This window comes from Trachemys scripta, chromosome 12 (assembly GCF_013100865.1).
Source record: "Trachemys scripta elegans isolate TJP31775 chromosome 12, CAS_Tse_1.0, whole genome shotgun sequence".
NCBI lineage: Eukaryota > Metazoa > Chordata > Testudines > Emydidae > Trachemys > Trachemys scripta.
In genome coordinates, this window is record NC_048309.1 from 4254064 (window position 1) to 4272498 (window position 18435).

The 18435-nt window shown below is 39.8% G+C and overlaps 1 protein-coding gene across 1 annotated transcript in view; it reads left to right on the forward strand.

The window, feature by feature from the left end:
* The window catches only part of DNAJC5 (DnaJ heat shock protein family (Hsp40) member C5), a 44190-nt gene extending 30899 nt beyond the window's left edge, over positions 1–13291 (forward strand). The window contains exons 3-6 of the mRNA XM_034786968.1: positions 4508–4625; positions 7230–7443; positions 10008–10179; positions 11217–13291. Of these exons, the coding sequence (XP_034642859.1) occupies positions 4519–4625; positions 7230–7443; positions 10008–10179; positions 11217–11320 (597 nt within the window). The 5' untranslated portion in view covers positions 4508–4518 and the 3' untranslated portion in view covers positions 11321–13291. The remainder of the gene's footprint in view (positions 1–4507; positions 4626–7229; positions 7444–10007; positions 10180–11216) is intronic.
* The last annotated feature ends 5144 nt before the right edge of the window (positions 13292–18435 follow it).

The following is an 18435-nucleotide window of genomic DNA, read 5'->3' on the forward strand; positions in this document are numbered from 1 at the left end:
GGGGAAGCACCGGGCCAGGGGCGCAGGGTCTGGAGGTCTGGGGGCTGCCCGGCAAACCGTGAAGCTGGTAGCGCTCGGGCAGCTCGGCTCTTCAGCTGCACAGAGCTGAGGTTTCTGGGGGAAGCTGCAGGAGGATTCCCTCGCGGCAGTGGTAGTGGCTGCTCCTCCTCATATCTTGATGGTGTGTATGTAGACAAAGAAATTTGCAGAATTCTTGTGCTTTTGTTTTAATTCTGCTGTCTCACGTGTTTTTTCTTTCTGTTGGATGCTTCAGCTGAGAGACACAATGCCCTGGAGTGGAATGGAACATAATTTGAGGGTACTAAGAGATTCTCTGCTGTGGTGGCAGGCTTGATGATTTTGCCTATGGGATGGAAATCCATCCAGTCCTTTCTGTGGAATTGACCATGAAAACTAAGTGATGAAAGCTGCAACCTCTCAAAGAGTATTTGTTTTATATTGTCTTCTATGAGCTGAAATTACTCATTTCACTGTAGAAGGTAAAGGGTTTAACTGGAAGAGTGTGTGAGGCTTTAAATATCCATTTCAAAGGCCTATTTAATCTGGGGTGGGTTAGTTGTAATGACATAATCCAAAAATAACAGTCTCCTCTCTATGCTCATCCTTGCTCCAGGGCTGCAGCTAAAGGATGGCAAATGCTAATCTCCTAATGTTAAGGCCATGACGTATTTGTCAACGGTTTGCCACAGCTTAGAATTCCATTGGGTTTTTCATATTTGTATGTGGACTGAGACATTAATTCAGGTTCAGGATTTTGATTCAACTAGAACAGGGGTAGGCAACCTGTGGCACGCGTGTCAAAGGTGGCACGCAAGCTGATTTTCAGTGGCACTCACGCTGCCCGGGTTCTGGCCACCGGTCCGGGGGGGGGGGGGGGGCTCTGCAATTCAGTTTAGTTTTAAATGAAGCTTCATTTTAAAAACCTTATTTACTTTACATACAACAATAGTTGAGTTAGATATTATAGACTTCTAGAAAGAGACCTTCAAAAAAAAATTAAAATATTACTGGCACGCAAAACCTTAAATTAGAGTGAATAAATGAAGACTCGGCACACCACTTCTGAAAGGTTGCTGACTCCTGAACTAGAAAATATATATTACTTGGTTTGGCCCTTTAATGTAAACACTTAAAGGGCAGACTGCCTCCTACCTAATGGTCAGGCAGACTTTCTTCTTTCTCTCCTCCCCACTCCTTTCCAAAATCCTTCAAAGGAAATAGTTTAAAAAAAAAAAAACACCCACCCCCAACCGCAACTATGTAATGCCCTGCTAATGTACATGAAGCATGAGGGAGTGTGAAGTGGGGGGAACCTCAGTTGGACTAATTTATATTTCTTTACTTAAACGAGTCATCTGATGGCTAGTGGTATCCTTTGGTTGCCAAGAGGTTAGTCAATTGGAGCTGCAGCACCCCTGTTTATCTCATTTCTATATTCCTATCAGCCTCTAATCACCTGAATTCTCCCATGCAACTGTCCCAACCTGAGATTGCGTTAGCAATACCACTTGAGGAAGGGCAGTCCCTTTCCCAGTGAGTAGCTCCAATGCCATTACTAAAAATTTATGAAACACATGAAATAAGTGAATGTTAATTTTTTTTCCAAGGAAGGTAAGAGATGGGAATACTGTAATACTTACACTAAATATGCAAATGCTAGTTTTAATAAATTGAAAAGATATTTACTGTTTATCCATTGCAGGTTTATAGAAGTGTGACATGCAGTGTAAGTGCTAGCAAACAACTCTTCCTCTATTTTCTTAAGTGGATTGGCTGAGCGGATTGGATAGGACCAGAGGAGTGGCGTCTTCACCCGGAGGTCTTTGACTCAATAATCGGAGCCCTATGCCACCGATCACTCAGCCTCTTTGCTTCATTCAACATGAAGATTTCCCATTTCTTCTCTAGGTGAAGGGACCGCTGACCCCGTAGCCACATATATGCTTTCTTGTCCATGGCCAGAAGGATTGCTGTATACCTTTTCCTTGCTTGCAGTACTCCTCTAGGCAATTCAAAGAATAAAGGAAAGGGCAGAGTAATTCTAGTGGCCCCTATTTGGTCAATAAGGCCCTCCCTGGTTTTCAGATGTAATTGAGATGGCATCTTACTATCCGCTACTTCTCCCACACAGGAAGGATCTTCTGTTGCAGGCAGCTAAAACAAGGATAGTCAGAGGATCTCAGATGAGCATTTTAGCTTCTAGGAAAGGATTGACAAATAGGACATATTTGAGGACTTGGTTTAGATTTAGGACTTGGTGTGAAGACTTCATGTAGAACTGGCCAAGAAAAAGGCAAATAATGTATCGGAATTTCTGTGGAGAGGTCTTGCATTGGGCTTAAACCTCAAACAAAAATTTCAATAGCTGTAATTTTCAGTATTTTACAGACAAATGCAAGATGATCTCTCACCGGGACATTGGAAGGCTTTTTGGAGCAGTCTCCTTGGCATCTAAATTTAGTGTTAAATACCCTAAATAAACCACTTGAACCCCTGTCACAAATATCTGTTTCCACAAAAAATGTTTTTTCCAGTTGCCACTGCTTCAGCAAGAAGAGTTTCAGAACTAGAAGCTTTATCAGCTGAACCACATCACTGCACTTTCCAGCAGGACAAAATTGTTTTAAGAACTAAGGCAGTTTTCATTCCTACAGTAAATTTGGTATTCCATAGGCACAGGTCCTTTCGTCTTTCTGTCAGCATCCAAGTCATCCTATCAAAAACTGTGGCATACACTGGTTGTTAGGAGACCACTGCAGATCTAAATTGAATGCACTAGCCATTTCAGAATACCATTGTTGCTTTTTGTTTTATACTGTTCATCAGTGAATTGATACCTTGGCTGCTTTCTTACATCTCCAGTGACTAAAATGGTGCATCGCAGAATCTTACAAGGCCGGAAGCCTTCCTGCTCCCACAAACGTCCATGCTTATTCTCTGAGTAATGGCTGCTTCCTGGGCTGAAAGGTCATATGCATCCTACAAAGAGGGAAGGCAGTCGCTTGTTTGTCAGTACCCCTCTTTACAAAGTTTTATAAGCTGGATGTGCAAGCCTCGTGTGGCTTTTGATCAAATGGTTCTGCGTGCCATGATATCACAGTGACCAGACAGGAGTCTTACTCAGTTGTGTATACTTAATTATACTATACCATCCTTGGCTACTTGCTGATATTGGATGTACCACCTCTATGGGATCTGCAGACTTCCCTTGTACAGACGAATAGGAAAATGTATTTTAACGTACTGAAAGTTTCTTTTGTTTTAGTGGGAAGCTCTGCAGACCTGTCTTGCCCACAACAAGCATTTTTCATTTCCAGGAGACTAATTTCTTTTTGTTCTTGACATTTTCACTTGCCATGCGTTAGGCCAGAATTAATACCTGCTCTGCTGCAAGAAATCTTAATAAGTTTCTGGTGTTTCAATAAGCTACTAATCCTTTGAGAATTTAATACATGAGCAACAGCTGTAAAAGCATCTTGAACTGATGGAATTTGCAAGGGGATAGCCATTCCCATCTTGTCCTGATGGATCTGATTCTGCAATAGAAAACCATTGTAAACAGTCTGTGGTGATCTCAGTGGAGAGGCCAAGGATTTAGTGAGCAGGGAAGAGATTGAACTACTCTCAGCCAGGTGTGTGTGTGTGATCAGGGTGAGGATTGACATACATTGTTGGAATGATGTGGTGAAGCTTGTATTGCACCGTGCATGCTGTGGGTAACCAGAGGAATTCCTCTGTTCAGGGCTGTCAATCTGACACCTTTCCTGAGTCTTTAAAGTTCATTTAACCAAGACAAGTAATTTATTATTTGTATTATCCGCACCTAGGAGCCCTCATCATGGACCAGGACTCCATTATGCTAGGCACTGTACAAACACAGAACAAAAAGATGGTCTCAGCACACAAGCAGCCTAATAGTTGTCAAGTTTTTTGTAGGCATTGTGGAAAAGGAGAGTTTTGAAGGAGGGATTTGGAGGAGGAGAATGAGGTAGTTTTATGAATATTTAATATATGCACATCAGCTGTTTACCTCAACTCATTTCATGGTTCTGTAGCATCTGACTTGTTCCATTTCATTACCTGGATTATAAATGAATGTGTTTAAGTAGAGTCTGAGTATATGTTCTATCATCATGTTTATGTTGAGCTCCAGCTTCTATTTTTTCCCAGTTCCAGAAAGGTGTAGTGGTTTTGATTTGCCTAGATTTATCCTGATAGTTTTAGTTATTTTCACTGACCGTGCAAAGCTGCAAGATCTGTGGAAGCAAGGTAAATAGCTTTGTTTGGAACTTTTAGCATCTCTTCAAAGCCCACTTATTTTTTTTTTAAAGAAAAGATTAAAGTTCATATAAAAACTCTAGTGCAGTTGGCGGTTGATCATTTAACGAACTTAGAGGTCTGGACTTTGTTTGGTTATAAGCATCTTTGTTTTAGATGGGATTTTCAATAGCTCTGTCCTAATGCATGGGAGGTTTCTTCCACTCAGGTTAGTTCAACATGGCAGACCAGAGGCAACGTTCGCTGTCTACCTCCGGAGAATCGTTGTACCATGTTCTAGGACTGGACAAGAATGCCACTTCTGATGATATAAAAAAGTCATACAGGTAAAGGGTCAAAAGTCTGGTCCCTGACACTTCACAGAGCATGTTTGCTAACCTTTTCAGATAGTCAGAATGTCATGTTCAGAGTGTTATGTAGTCTGAGCTTATATTTATCAATACTTCTTAGAAGAAAACATCTAGTTTCATCTTATGTCAACTGGGGTGAGAATATATAGAGTACTTCACATGAGCTGTTAGCAAATTTTGAAAATTCAGATATTGGAATTAAACTACTTGTTTTTTTGATAATTGAATTCTTGCAGTTCATTTCTTTCAGTATTTAACTTAATCATGTTAACAAATGTGTAGGCAAGTGTGTTAAGAGTTAAACTCTTTGCCTAGAAGTTATGCAATTTCTTGCCAGCTCAACAAGAAGCATAATTGTGCCCAATCATGTCTAATTCCCTGAGCAAAGGAACATGCACTGAAGATGCAAATGATGTACATTAACTTTTGTATCAGCAATGTGTTTTAGTATCTGTAAAAATCAGTTCACATTTTTTCACATTAGACTTGAAATACTGATTTTTTTTTTTTTAAAAAGCCAGGTTTGACTTTTAACCTTAAAAAACAAACAAACCTGAAACTGCTTTGCATTATCCAATTTTTTAATCTTCTTTTTGGGGGCGGTGGAGGGACGTCACAGTGCTGTTCTTGTGTTTATTTGCAACTCATAAATATTGTGCTACAGTTCAGTATGGTTATAGTTAACAAATGGCAGTGGCTTGAACATTACACTAGGGGTCAGTAGTAATCTTTGCCTGTGGATGTTCTGAAAAGGAAAACTATTTTCTTTCATTTTTGTCTTTTTTTTCAAAAGGGCAAAATTAAAGGAAGTTTCCTTTATAGTACTAATAATATTGACATGAAAGTAAAGATGACCCACAAGTATCCAAAGATTAGATAAAATGCTCTCAAAATTAATTGAAATTTGACACAGTAAAAGCTATTAGCCTGACACATGAAACAAGTTTTACCTTATAGGGAAAATGACAAACAGTTTTTCTTTAGAGTGATCATTTTCCTTACAGAAACTAACCAGGTGAAGCTGCTTGTGTAGTTTTTTACAGACTCTTTCTAAGACCACATGCTTCCTGTGCTGTTCATGTTTATAAATTTGAGACTTATTCCCTCATTTCATTTCTCTAGAAAAGCAAATCGCTTTCCCAGCCCCACTACACAATAATGGTTTCACATGAATGATAGTGATGTAATCGGTATTAAACTACAGAACACTGTGTAGTGGAGCCATCATCTCCGAACTCCTTCAGCATCCCATGGACTTGTTATAGAATTTATATATTGGAAATGGGAAACATTAGCTTTATTTAACATAAAGATGCAGGAGTAAGTCTGTTTTATAGATTATTTGGAATCTGTGATATAGCACAGTACATGTAAAATCTCTCTCTTCACTGAGACTATGGCATTACTGGTGAAAGCGAGAAATAGCCCTCCAAGTAATATTGCCATTTCTAGGGTCAAAGTTTTTAGTGCATGCTCATCTTAGATCTGCACATGCATGTCAAGATTTGTGTACACACATGTTCCAACCCTCATTTTTCAGGTGCCCATCAAGGTATTGCCACACCTAAGTCTAGCACATGCAAAAGTTTATACAGCCTTTCCAATGAGTATTTCTGAAAATATGGCAACTAATTTAAGGTCTCATATGGCAAATTTCTATAGCAGGTTAAACAACCATTTCCCCCCACCACAGAAAAGGGCCAAATATAGTTCGGTGGCATTACCCAGATTTTGTACCACAGAATTACAATGGCTCAAATAAAGTGTGGAAGATTGGTTTCTCTTTTCATATCTATTAATAGGGTATTTTACCAGTTTTTCTTCAGAGATTCTTTTTATTCTCTTCCGAGTGTCTGAACTTTCAAATTTAAACAGCATTCAAAGATCAAAAGAACCTTTTTGTTCCTGAATTCAGTGACCTCAACAGGCTATATAAACTTTCAGATCCATTGTAGCCACGTTGCTGAAAACTTAATGGAGTCTATAATGATTTTCTGATATCTGGTAACTGTGAAAGTTAATTCCTCCACAAGCACATCTTGAATTGAACAATAGGCTGTTTCAGCACAGTGATTTGAGCACTGATCCCAAATAATTGTCAGTTCTATTTTTAGTTTACTAGACGTTGCAGGTTAGATGTGGCAGCATTCTCAGATGTGGCCTTCAGAACCCTGTCATAGATTTGTTGTGCTTTCTATACTGTTATGTATGTCCCCCTTCAGTTGGAGCATTACTACTCAGAACTTCACGGTACAAATTGCTGGATCAGATGAGCAGAAAAGAAAGCTTCCTCTGTTTTTGTACTGAAGTCTCAATCTGAAACTCACCCTGTGAGCTCTGCTAGGCTAGTGGGATAGACCATATAGAAAGATTACACTTTTGTTACCATCTAAAGGAGACTCAATGGGGCAATGGAAAGATAGAAGTGAAGTAAATCGTAATTCTGTAAATACTCTTGCCTGAGACTGGAGAGCCTGTCAGCTTTGATGGGAGGAAAGATGGACAGGTCAAATTACCCGTTGTAGTAGGATGAATTACAAAAAAAAGCAGCTGAGAATTTTTTTTTCTCCCACCCCACAGGAAACTTGCATTGAAATATCATCCTGATAAGAACCCAGATAATCCAGAGGCTGCAGATAAATTTAAAGAGATCAACAATGCACATGCAATATTGACTGATGCCACAAAACGAAACATCTATGATAAGTATGGCTCCTTGGGCCTGTATGTAGCAGAGCAGTTTGGAGAGGAGAATGTCAACACATACTTCGTCCTATCCAGCTGGTGGGCAAAGGTAAGTGAAATAAAGATTTCTTTGCACTTATTCTGAACAGATGCTTAGCCATTCCATAGGTGCTGTACTACTGTTGGTAATTGGATATTCATGGTATTTTATTTCATTTATTTGATATTTCTGGCACCTATCCAGAACTCTAGACAGATCCCAACATTTAAAACACCATTAGAAAATCTGTCTTCATACAATACTTTGATCCATCAAATTTCCAGTTACAAATTCCCAGTTAATAGACTCTTCCACAAAAAACTGCACACCATAGCTAGTCATTTAATAGAATCACACCTCCGTCACCTTCCACTTTCCTTTGCCTCTGAACCCTCAACCTCCCTAAATGATTAAGAGAAAAGATAAGATTAGCAGTGTGGCCAGGAAGATTAACAAATCTGAGCTCTCGTAGACTAATGAGGGAAGCAAATTCAAAAGCTGAGGGACCCCCTCATGGAGAATGCCCTCCCATTTGTGTTGAGGTCACTAGCTTAGGCATCTGCATTGATTTTAACTATGACAACATGGCCAAGGAAAGAGAGGCGGTCCTTTAAGCAACCAGTTTCTGAAACATTTTAAGGCTTAATAGATTAAAACAGGCACTTAGATAACTTTCCAGAAATGTATTGTTCATCAGTATCTCTCTGTATTGATGGTGTGTGCTTCCTGAGTGCTGCTCAACTGCTAGGCAACAACATTCTGCACTATCTTGATCTTCCACAGGTTCTCAGGGTGCTACTGCAGGTAGGGCCCATCACAGTAATCTGTCAAGTGACACAGGCACAAATAACAGTAGCCCGTTCTGCATTGTCGTGAGAGGCAGATGGAAACGATGTTTGGTTGTGGGTTTGTTTGTTAGCAACAGCTGCTACTAGATTTTACAAAAACATCCCTGGACCTAGTAAATTCCAAGATTGCAAAGGTGAGCCACAAATCAGAAACGCACTCCCTTATACAGGCAAGCTCACTAAGGCTAGGTCTACATTACCCACCTGAATCGGCGGGTAGAAATCGACCTCTTGAGGATCCCCTAATCGATGCTCTTACTCCACCAGCGGAGGTGGGAGTAAGCGCCGTCGACAGGAAGCCGTGGAGGTCGATTTTGCCGCGGTCCTCACAGCGGGGTAAGTCGGCTGCGATACGTCGAATTCAGCTACGCTATTCGCGTAGCTGAATTTGCGTATCTTAAATCGACTCCCCCCTGTAGTGTAGATGTAGCCTAAGTATTCCCATCTTTTCCCTCAACACCCACCATTGCTTCAGCCAGTTTGCCCTCATCACCTATTCAGGTGCACCTATTCAGTTCTGAAATGATGGAAACAACAGAGCTGAATATTATTGTAGTCAGTAACACTGTGGCTCATGTGTCCTCCTGAACTCTCTTAATAATCTCATATGCACATTGAACAGGAGATGTAATAAATGTTATGTCGAGAGTTTCTGGCAATAAACGTGGCCAGTTCCCAAGAATCATTGTGTTTTACTTGATTCATGTTTATATTGCTGCACTCATATGCATGCAAACCCTGATATAAAATTGTGAGATCTTTACCACTCAGAAATGTAGAGTGTTTAAAAGAAAACATGAGACGTGAGTTATGTATAATCTATAAATCATTCTCTTTTTTTTTTTTCTTGGATGGAGGAGGAGGATGTTTGTCATATGCAAATATATCTTAATTACATTTCTTAGGAGCTCCTCAATTCTTAGTAGGAAATCTGAACTCTTCTAGCTCGCTGTGCTTTAGGACAGTGACATTACTTACCATTCTGCATGGTGGATTAAGATTGTTTTCCAGTCTCGATGATTCAGGCATTGGGTATGCGTTCCTGCGTAGTTGCCAACACCTTCATCTCCTGACTCCTTTGGGGTGAGAAAATAGTTGTATCACTGATGGATCAGTGACTGTATAATTGGCTGAAATAAAAGAATCCTCCAGGATAGCAATGCAAAAAGAGTTGCATTTTAGCATCATTGGGTCCCACTATGAACACCCCAGGCACCTGGTGAGGGGCAAGAGAAGACGAACTTCTATTAGTATTTTGTGAGTGGTTCTTAGCCTTATCTGCACATTAGGATGCAGCTGAAACAGTAGCTCAGTATAACCCAATTTCAGGCATTTCTTTGTTCAGGATGCAGTATTCTGCTGTAAATAACGTGAGGTTCTTACCTTTAAGTAGTGTTGCTTTGTCCCTTTGTATCCTGACCCTAGACCCTCTTTTGGGAGTAGGTGGAGAGGAGAAGATTCCTTTCATTAGCTTTGCCTCTAGAGTGCTTTTCCTCAGGTTACTCTTCCTGTATATCCAGTCCTTCTCAGCAGCCCGATGTTCACACTAGACTAGAATGTTAATAACTATTTTCTTAATTAGGAAATAAAAGATTGCATATTCGTATTTGTTTGATTCTGTTCCTGTGATGAGCCTTATGTCTAAAGCAGCTGGATCTCGGTTTAAATAATTAACCCATTTAAACTGACCTCTTCTGCTGTAGTGAGAGCTCTCGGTTAGGTAACAGGAGAGAAGATGCAGCTTATGTGTTGTGTACATTCTTCCTCTTCCTCCCTTTTCTGCAGGCCCTGTTCGTGTTCTGTGGGCTCATCACCGGCTGCTACTGCTGTTGCTGTCTGTGTTGCTGCTGTAACTGTTGCTGTGGAAAGTGTAAACCTAAACCTCCTGAAGGCAGCGAGCAGGAATACTATGTCTCTCCAGAGGACTTGGAGGCACAGTTACAGTCGGACGAAAGGGGTAAGTTTCATTAACAGCAGGTGAGGAGTAAGTCATTGGAGATGGGCTAGCTGAAGTAATATTCCAGCCAGATTCTTGTGCTTACGTATAGTGGCCCTTTACACCGAAAGCACATTAAATTAAATGTCAGAACAGCTTTGCAAGTCGCCTCAGGCATGTGGGAAGAAGGATGCTTCCCCAGATAAGCATGTCCAGTATGATCAATCAATCACAGAATCTGAGCTTTCATTTTAAAATTGTTTATATCCGTGCAAACCTTGCGTTCTGTTCATGGTTTTTTTTTACTGATGCCTCAGTTGCTGGACCGTGTGCCGCTCTCTTCTCAAATTATGGGCAGAGTGAGCAAATGAAGGAGCAGCTTTAATATCCCGTTGAATCCCTGAGGCTCCCAGCTCCTCTAGACTCCAACTACCATGGAGCTATGGGGAGGATGATGTACTTCACTCCACCTTTTCTGCTGCTTTGCGGCCTCCTCCCCTCGCTGGCCTTAGACGCTTCTCCTCCCCAGTTCCCACAGATGTCACCTCTAGACCCAGAGACGGGAACAGAAAGTACCTGGTTGCTTATCTTCCGGGGATGGGCCAAAGATCCTAGCAGCTGTTAACAAGTGAAAATATTCTCTTTCAGTCTTCATCTGATCAATCCATGGAGCTATGTAAACTTATTTCTCTGAGGCAAGAAAATGATTTTGAGTTAAAAGGAAACAGCCTAGGTTGGGTATTATGATTTAGCTCACTTAGTCTAGAATTAATGCCTTTAAGAGGGAAAGCAGTAATGGCTGCTCTGTGCATGTATGGCTCTTGATAGATAAATTAAAACATCATTCCTTCAAATAAAGTACCTAGCATGCAGGTGTAATCTCATTTGATTTGAACGCCAACTGAAAAATAACGAATTAAGATAGTGCTTCAGAAGAGAGAGTGTGGAAGTGTACTGTTGATACTGTCACTGAGAAGTGTGATTGGCTGCTGCTTGCCAAAAATCCATGGAAACTATTTTCCCCAATGCTATAAAACATTGCTTTCACTTCTTTTCAGAGGCCGCAGACACACCTATTGTGATACAACCAGCATCAGCCTCAGAGACGACCCAGCTCACAACCGACTCTCACCCCAGCTACCACACTGATGGATTTAACTAATGATTTAGAATGGATAAATAAATACACGGCCAACTCAACACTAGAATCATGAACATTAGAAATAGCGAATGGAGAGGGGGGAAAGTTTTGCCACAGTAAGAAGGCAGTCTCCAACCTGCCGAGAATATTTTGTAATCCCTTCAGCCTTTTGTCACCTTCAGTGTCGTATCTTGATGATACATGAAGTGCTGTAGCATGCAGTATTTAAAGCAGTTTAGCTATGGTCTTATTTGTTTGTTTTTCCCTTTTTATAGCATGTATGGAGTTATGTTAAATGTCTGTTTGTGTTATGTATTGAGGAGTTTTCACAATAAGAGTATGATGGAGACATTCTGCATTTTAAGCAGTGATACCAGCCTAAAACAAGATCTTTTTTAAAGTGAGTGAAATCAGTCACACACAAGCTGCTCTGCTTCCATACAGTTGGACTGTGAAGTCCTTAGAGTTCATCATTTTTATGTGAGTGCAACAAAGATCTTAAGGTCTTTTGTTTTTAGGCCTTCCTGTGTCTCCCTGCACCTCTATCTAAGCAAGTTTACAATGCAAAGAACCAAAAAATGCCAACATTGTAAGGCAGGAATTCTTTAATGCTGGTTTTCAGCCTAAATAAAACTACCCTGGACATGCTTCCCTGATTTGTTTTTTACTCTTCAGACATTAAATTGATGGACAGCTCCTTATGCATAATGGGAATTCTTTGATAGTATAGGCCCAAAATGTAGATTGTGACAAAAATCAAATGTTAATAGCATTATTTTTAGGGACTTCTTTATTTCAAGCAGAAACTGTTTGTTTGAGTTTAAGCATTCCCTTGCAGTGTTTATAACCAACTATTGCAGCCTCTTATTAGTGCATGAGAATCTTAACGTGAAACTGATTAGTCTGTTTTCATTATCCAAGTGAAGGAAATGCAGAAAGTAAACAAATAGCATCAGTGGTGGAAAGCAAATTAGATTTTTAAAATTCTCTTTTAATAATCTAAAATGCTATTAGTAAGACCATTAGGAACACTTATTTTTTAAAAATGCTTTTAACCCGACAATGTCCCTTTAATTTTTGTCATGAACAACTTTTTGGAAGGTGTAAATGGCTATTTAAGGACAAAACACCTCACTTTGTGTTTACATCAAATAATAGTTTACACACACACTGTTCTGTTTAGATTTGTTTACTTAAACATTTTATTTTTCTGCACATAAATTATTGTGGAAACTATTAAACAATTTCCTGTGCTATCTTGAAATCAAATCATGTCTGAATAATGTTTAAAACTGTGGTTTAATGTATGAATTTTAGGTTTGCTCAGCTGTCACAGAAACATTTACTTTGCAGTTGAATTGCTTATATATTTTGCTTTTAACGGATTTCTCTTTAGAAAATGTTGAATAAGGATTTAGGGGAACAACTAGGGAGCTTTTGGTAGTTACTTACTGCCTCTTCTGCTTTGATCTTTTATGTCTACATCACTTCTCCTCTCTTCCCTTTGCATCTGTTTCTTCACATCACATGCCCCAACCGCACTTTTTCAGGCCCTACAAAGTGACTGACATCCTTCCAGCCAACATTCCTTTTGGGACTCTTCCATGCTGCTCTTTCACAAGGCAGAGGGGTCTCTTTGGAGAAAGTGCTTAGCACTGCTCAAGTGGCCCTGCCAGCCTATAGAAGAAGAACCCAGGAACTGAACTAAGGTTTCTTGCGATAGCAGGGCAAAGCACTACAATTGGGCTAACCTAGCATAGTTTCTTTGTTATGAAGGTTGTAGCTTGTGCCTTGTCCAGATGTGCAGGATTGTCCATGTGATTATCTTTCACTATAACCTTGCACATAGTGAAAGATTACTTAAAACCTCTGTCTTGAAATCCTGCCAAATGTATTAGGCAAAAAAAAATAAAATAAAATTCAGCTCTCCATGCTGAATCAGGTTGTTCTAAAAGCAGTCTCTCTCTTCACACCCCTTCCCCCCCCCCCTCCCCTCCCATGAACACAATTGCATGCATGTAAGTCTGGTGCAGGCAGAAGTGTGCTTTTGACTATGTTGGATCCTGGTGTGGTGTCAAAAGGGAATCTATAACATTACTTAACTAAACAGATTTTAGATAGCAGAGTCCTTTATGAGCCATTTGCCCCCTGTAGCATTTGAGTACAGTTGATAGTCCTACAAACTTGAAGTTACTTGGACACTATTACCAGCATATCTGGGGCAACCAGTGATTTACTGCTCTGCTCTTTGTTTTGGTATTTAGCATCAGGAAAAAAACTGTTTTGCAGTCTCAAGAAATCAGTCACAATCTGATCTTAGATCCTTGCTTAAGTAAAGTCTTTATTTAACCCCTTTGGATGGGGAATAAATTTCCAGCTCAAAACTAGGGTCACAATGGCCTTGTATAGACACTACCTAACCCTGTACTTAATGTTATGTTCTACTCTGGAGTACATTAGGATATATATGCAAACTTAATTCCCTAGAAGCTTACTGGCCAAAGCTGCTTTTGTGGTCTGTACGTGTCAGTGAATGCTACTGGGTAAAAGTTAACTACATTTATCTGAACAGCTGACAAAAGGGGCTGGTAAAATGATGGAAAGACTCTTTCCACATGTATTAATTACACTTCAGAATAGTCTTCCTTCCTCTTGTCTAGAAGTACTGATGCAAAACATCAGTTCATTTGAATTGTCACTTTTAATGTGAAGAAGTTGTGACTCCTTGTATCAGGGATCCAAGTTAGTGTTGATCTTTAGTTATTTTTGAAATTGCAGATATTATTTCTTAGTTTCTGTAGCACTTCATTTGCATCAGTAAAGTCGTCAGGATGTTTCTGTGTGCAATGTGAGAATTAAATGCAGGACAAGGCTTCTTAACTCGAGCTTCAAACTCCACTGAAGTCAGTTGTAAGAACTTACTGCATTCTTTGTCACCAATGTCACCGTCTAGGAGCCCTGTGTACTTTTAAATACAAACTAATCTTAAAACTGTGAAATTGAGGAAGATCAGAAAAACAAAATTAAAGATGACACCCGAGTTCATGTTCTGCACTGTTTGGAAAAAGAGCCATGATAGGATAAATTTAAAAGTGCACCACAGTGGTGGTGGTGGGGGTGGGACGACAAGATTCAGACTAGTAACACATTTATATATACTTGATTATCCACTATATAAGTCCATAATTTCCTCCTTTTTAATTACCTAGCAAGACCCAAATTCAGAAAGTGGTAGTTTCCTTTCAACAGTTGATGTGTCCACATCCATCTACAGTAAATTAGCAGACCGTGCATCATTGTATGTGGTTATGTTGTAAGGGAAACACCAGAACGCTGATCTCAGGACATAGTGCACTCCCTCCCTTCCTTTTTAACATCTTAAATCTTTTCAGTGTAAGATTTGTTGTAGGAGTGTCATCCCTTTGTTTTTCCTGATTTCTCAGTTTTTATATGAAACACATGGTTATTTTAAATGTAGTTTATTTCAAAAAAGGATGTTAAGCTGTATTATGTAACCAGAAGACTTGAAAGTTATCCATTCTCCTTTTCATCTTTGTTTTTATTTTAAAAAGGGCCCTGCCAGTAAATAACTTGCCACATTTATTTTTAATTGACATATATATTATACATGAACACCCCGAGCTCTAAAACTACTACTTGCACTTTTGTAATTGCAAAATGGCCAAACTTTGTACACACACACCCCCCCCCCCCCAGTGAGTACAAAATGTAAATAGTGGTTCCTTAGCTAACATCTGACATGCTAAGAAGCAGCAAACATTTCCAAACTTTATGGGACGCCTGCATTGTCCTTACCTGAATTGGAATAGCAGCTGCACTTGGAGGCTACAACAGGCACCAAAACCTGGGAAATTAAAAGGGAAGTGAACTTAAAGGCCATTATTACTGGCTTAGATGCAGAATGTTTCCTTCCAAAACACTTAACCTAAGCAGCGTTATTCTGTGTTAAATGTGTTGCCAGAGTTAAACTTAAACTTGTTTGTTTGTTTTCAAAGTTATTTTAGAAGAGAAATTTTCTCTGTTTCCTGAGGTCTTTGTTTAGGTTGTTTAGTCTTTCCCATCTAGCTCATAAAACCTCTCCAGAACAATAGCTCCCTTAGTAGATAGAAACATAGCTGTTGGTATCCAGGAGGTGGGATTTTTGAGACAACCCAGTCTGGAGAGTACACTAGTGACTGATATTAAGGACCACCGACTTTACTTCCAAGTTTTGTTGTGAATCCTAGAGAGAATATATAAACAAAGCAGCTGCTTCAGTATCAACAAATACTTAAATACCATCAATTTTTCATAATGGCAGAACTGCCATTGAAGTAGCTGGTGATGGATTTATTGGACACCATTCTTTCTCTGGATGTGAAAATCCCTAAACTTCAGCTAGTGCAACAAACGACAAGTCAAAATCTTCACTTGAGGTGAATGAAGGGGCACTGTGCCTGTTAAATGCCAGTTTAATTTCATTGTTAATGTATGTAGGAAGTTAACTATTTATCTGTATATAAATTTGTTTATGTAAACGTCTTAATGGCATTTGATGTGTAGATTTCTGCTAATTCCATGCAGTGACATTTTAGAGCCATATCTTCAGTCTTATTTTTAGATTTGTAACATTTTTGAACTGCTTTAGATATTAGTGCTCAGTGTTTAAAATATATGATGCTCTTTGAGATTTATATGTGCAGAACCTGTTCAGAAAGAAGGTGTTAATGTGGTACTAGAACGAGGACAACAGTTTTTAAAACCCATCCTGTCAGAGCCAGTTTACACTACAGATGTAACTAAGTTAGGGAGTTGATTGAAGTTTGTTCCTGATCCATTTTATACAGGTCATTTTATGTAATGTGGTGGGACCTGTGTGCGCTTTTACAGGGCTAGACTTTGAGTATTGGTGGTGTACACAGCCCTGAGAGAGGTGCTCTGTTTCCTTAACTAGGCTGTGCCCTTAGAATCTGTCTGATCCCCTTCAGTGTTCTTGACGTTTCCAAATAATTTAGGAAATAGGTTTGTGCTGCAGTTTTCCCTACCTAGTGCAACTGGATATTGGCTCAGCTTTTACAAGGGACCCTTGCTAGGTAGATTGATAGGCTTCTGCTGCTCTGCAGTTCCTCCGTCTTACTGACAGCTCTGGGTGCTGTTCAGCCTGCATTAATCCTTGGACTAGCGCACTGAAACCCATCTCCTGTACAGATGTTTGTAGTGTGAGTTTGTTGGTACAAACTGAACATACATAACTATTTGCCACTGCTCCCTTCTAGTTTGTAGCATACCATTGAACTGCTTATACACCTTAAAATAAATACCACTGATAGCTTGGAAAGTTTAATTTTGTTGGCTATATTGGGAAGGGAAAAGGCAGGAAATCTTGTCAGTGTTCAAGACCTGTGAGAACTGATAGTCTGCTTCACATACCGCATTTGGAGACTTCAGTGTTATCTAAATGAGAGACTACAAGCCTGAAGTCCCTGTTTCATTCCAAGAAGGTGCTTTCTTCAAAGGCTAAGCTACATTAGGGCAATTGTTTGTCTCTTGCCTGCCACGCCAAACTCCATAATTCGGGAAGACACATTTTCATTTGAAAGTAAAATGCCAATATTACATGCACCATTCTGTTTATTGCTAGAGGGAAATGCTGGGTATCGGTAGGTTACATACAGATATAATCCAAATAGACTTCTCAAGAATTAATGGCTGTCTTCTTCCCTACTACATTTTCACAACCAACAAAGAATGTTTCCTTGTTGTTTGTGGAAAGTTGCTGATCATATTTTGTGTGCAGTAGTGGTTGCCAAAAGATTGAAAGACTTATTTGAATCCTGTCAACTGCCCTTTGATCCTGTCCCATGAGACTGTGACTGGAGGTGTAACAAAATACATCGATAGTTCCTGATTCCTGTGCTGGTTTTAGCTACACTGTACCCTGTGCAGTGGGGGATTCAACGTAGTTTGCAAATCAAGGAGGTCCGAACCTTGTGCTGTAAGTATGGGATTGCAATATCGTGTGTGTGTGTGTGTGTATGTATGTATGTATGCACGCACATATGTATATATTTATACAGCATGTGTGCACTTGGTACTGCTGCTGTCTGGTGGTAAAACATTAAATTTGCTTCCCAGCACTACTCTTATGAACTCTCAGCCAGACAAGTGAAGAAGTTAGTTTTGTGTGCCCAGAATCACAACTTCTCCTTTCAGCTACAGGAAAAAGAAGTAGCTCTGTCAGCGAATGGCAGGTGAAGAAAACAATGAACAGATCCTATTGTATGAATAGAATTAGATACAGTGTTTGAATGAGAATGTCATGCCATATGTAAGGGGGAGTGGGAATCCTCTCAGCTTCTGTGTCCACAAAGTCTTCCTTCCTTGCTAGAATAACTGTATCTTGAATAATAAGATGCCTTTGCACTGTCTGGTTCAGTAACCCCAATTTTTGTTGCTTACAAACAGACTGAATTCAAAAGGGTGGCATGGAATTGATTATGAATTGTAACGTAAAACTAGTGGTGACTTCAAAGCCACACAGATTATGGCCAATGTTCATGTTACTACCACCAAATTACTTCTAGTCATCTTGGTTAGAGAACGCCAGGTGGTCCTCCTTGGGCCTCATTTCCCTTAAGGTGTTTCCTAACATGAACACAAAGTACATGCACAAATCACATTTGGTTTTCTTTTTGCTAATGGCAATCAGCACAAATGTGAAAATCTATAGGGATCAAGGAGGGGTTCCTTTTGCTACTTAAATGTTTGAAATGACATTTGTGTCTGTCACAACAGACGAACCTTGACATTTGCCAAGCTCAAAAAACTTTTGCTGTTAAGGTTTCCTTTTTTGGTGCATGTGTGCCACTTTAGCCAATTGCTGTCATTCCATTCATTCTGCCACTTTTTGGGGTAGAAGAGGAGGCGCTATTGGTTGCCTTGTCACAGACATCCAACAAGGTTTATATTTATTTTGCATGTGAGCAAGGCCCTGAGATAAGCAATCCACTGTGGGTTTGTCATATCGGCCTCTTATGAAGCCTGTGGGAGCTGAAGATGTAATGAGAGAATGCATTTCACATTTGCACTGTTTTTCAGCTCTGGTGGGGTGAGGGAAAAGCCCTTGTTTAAAAAAA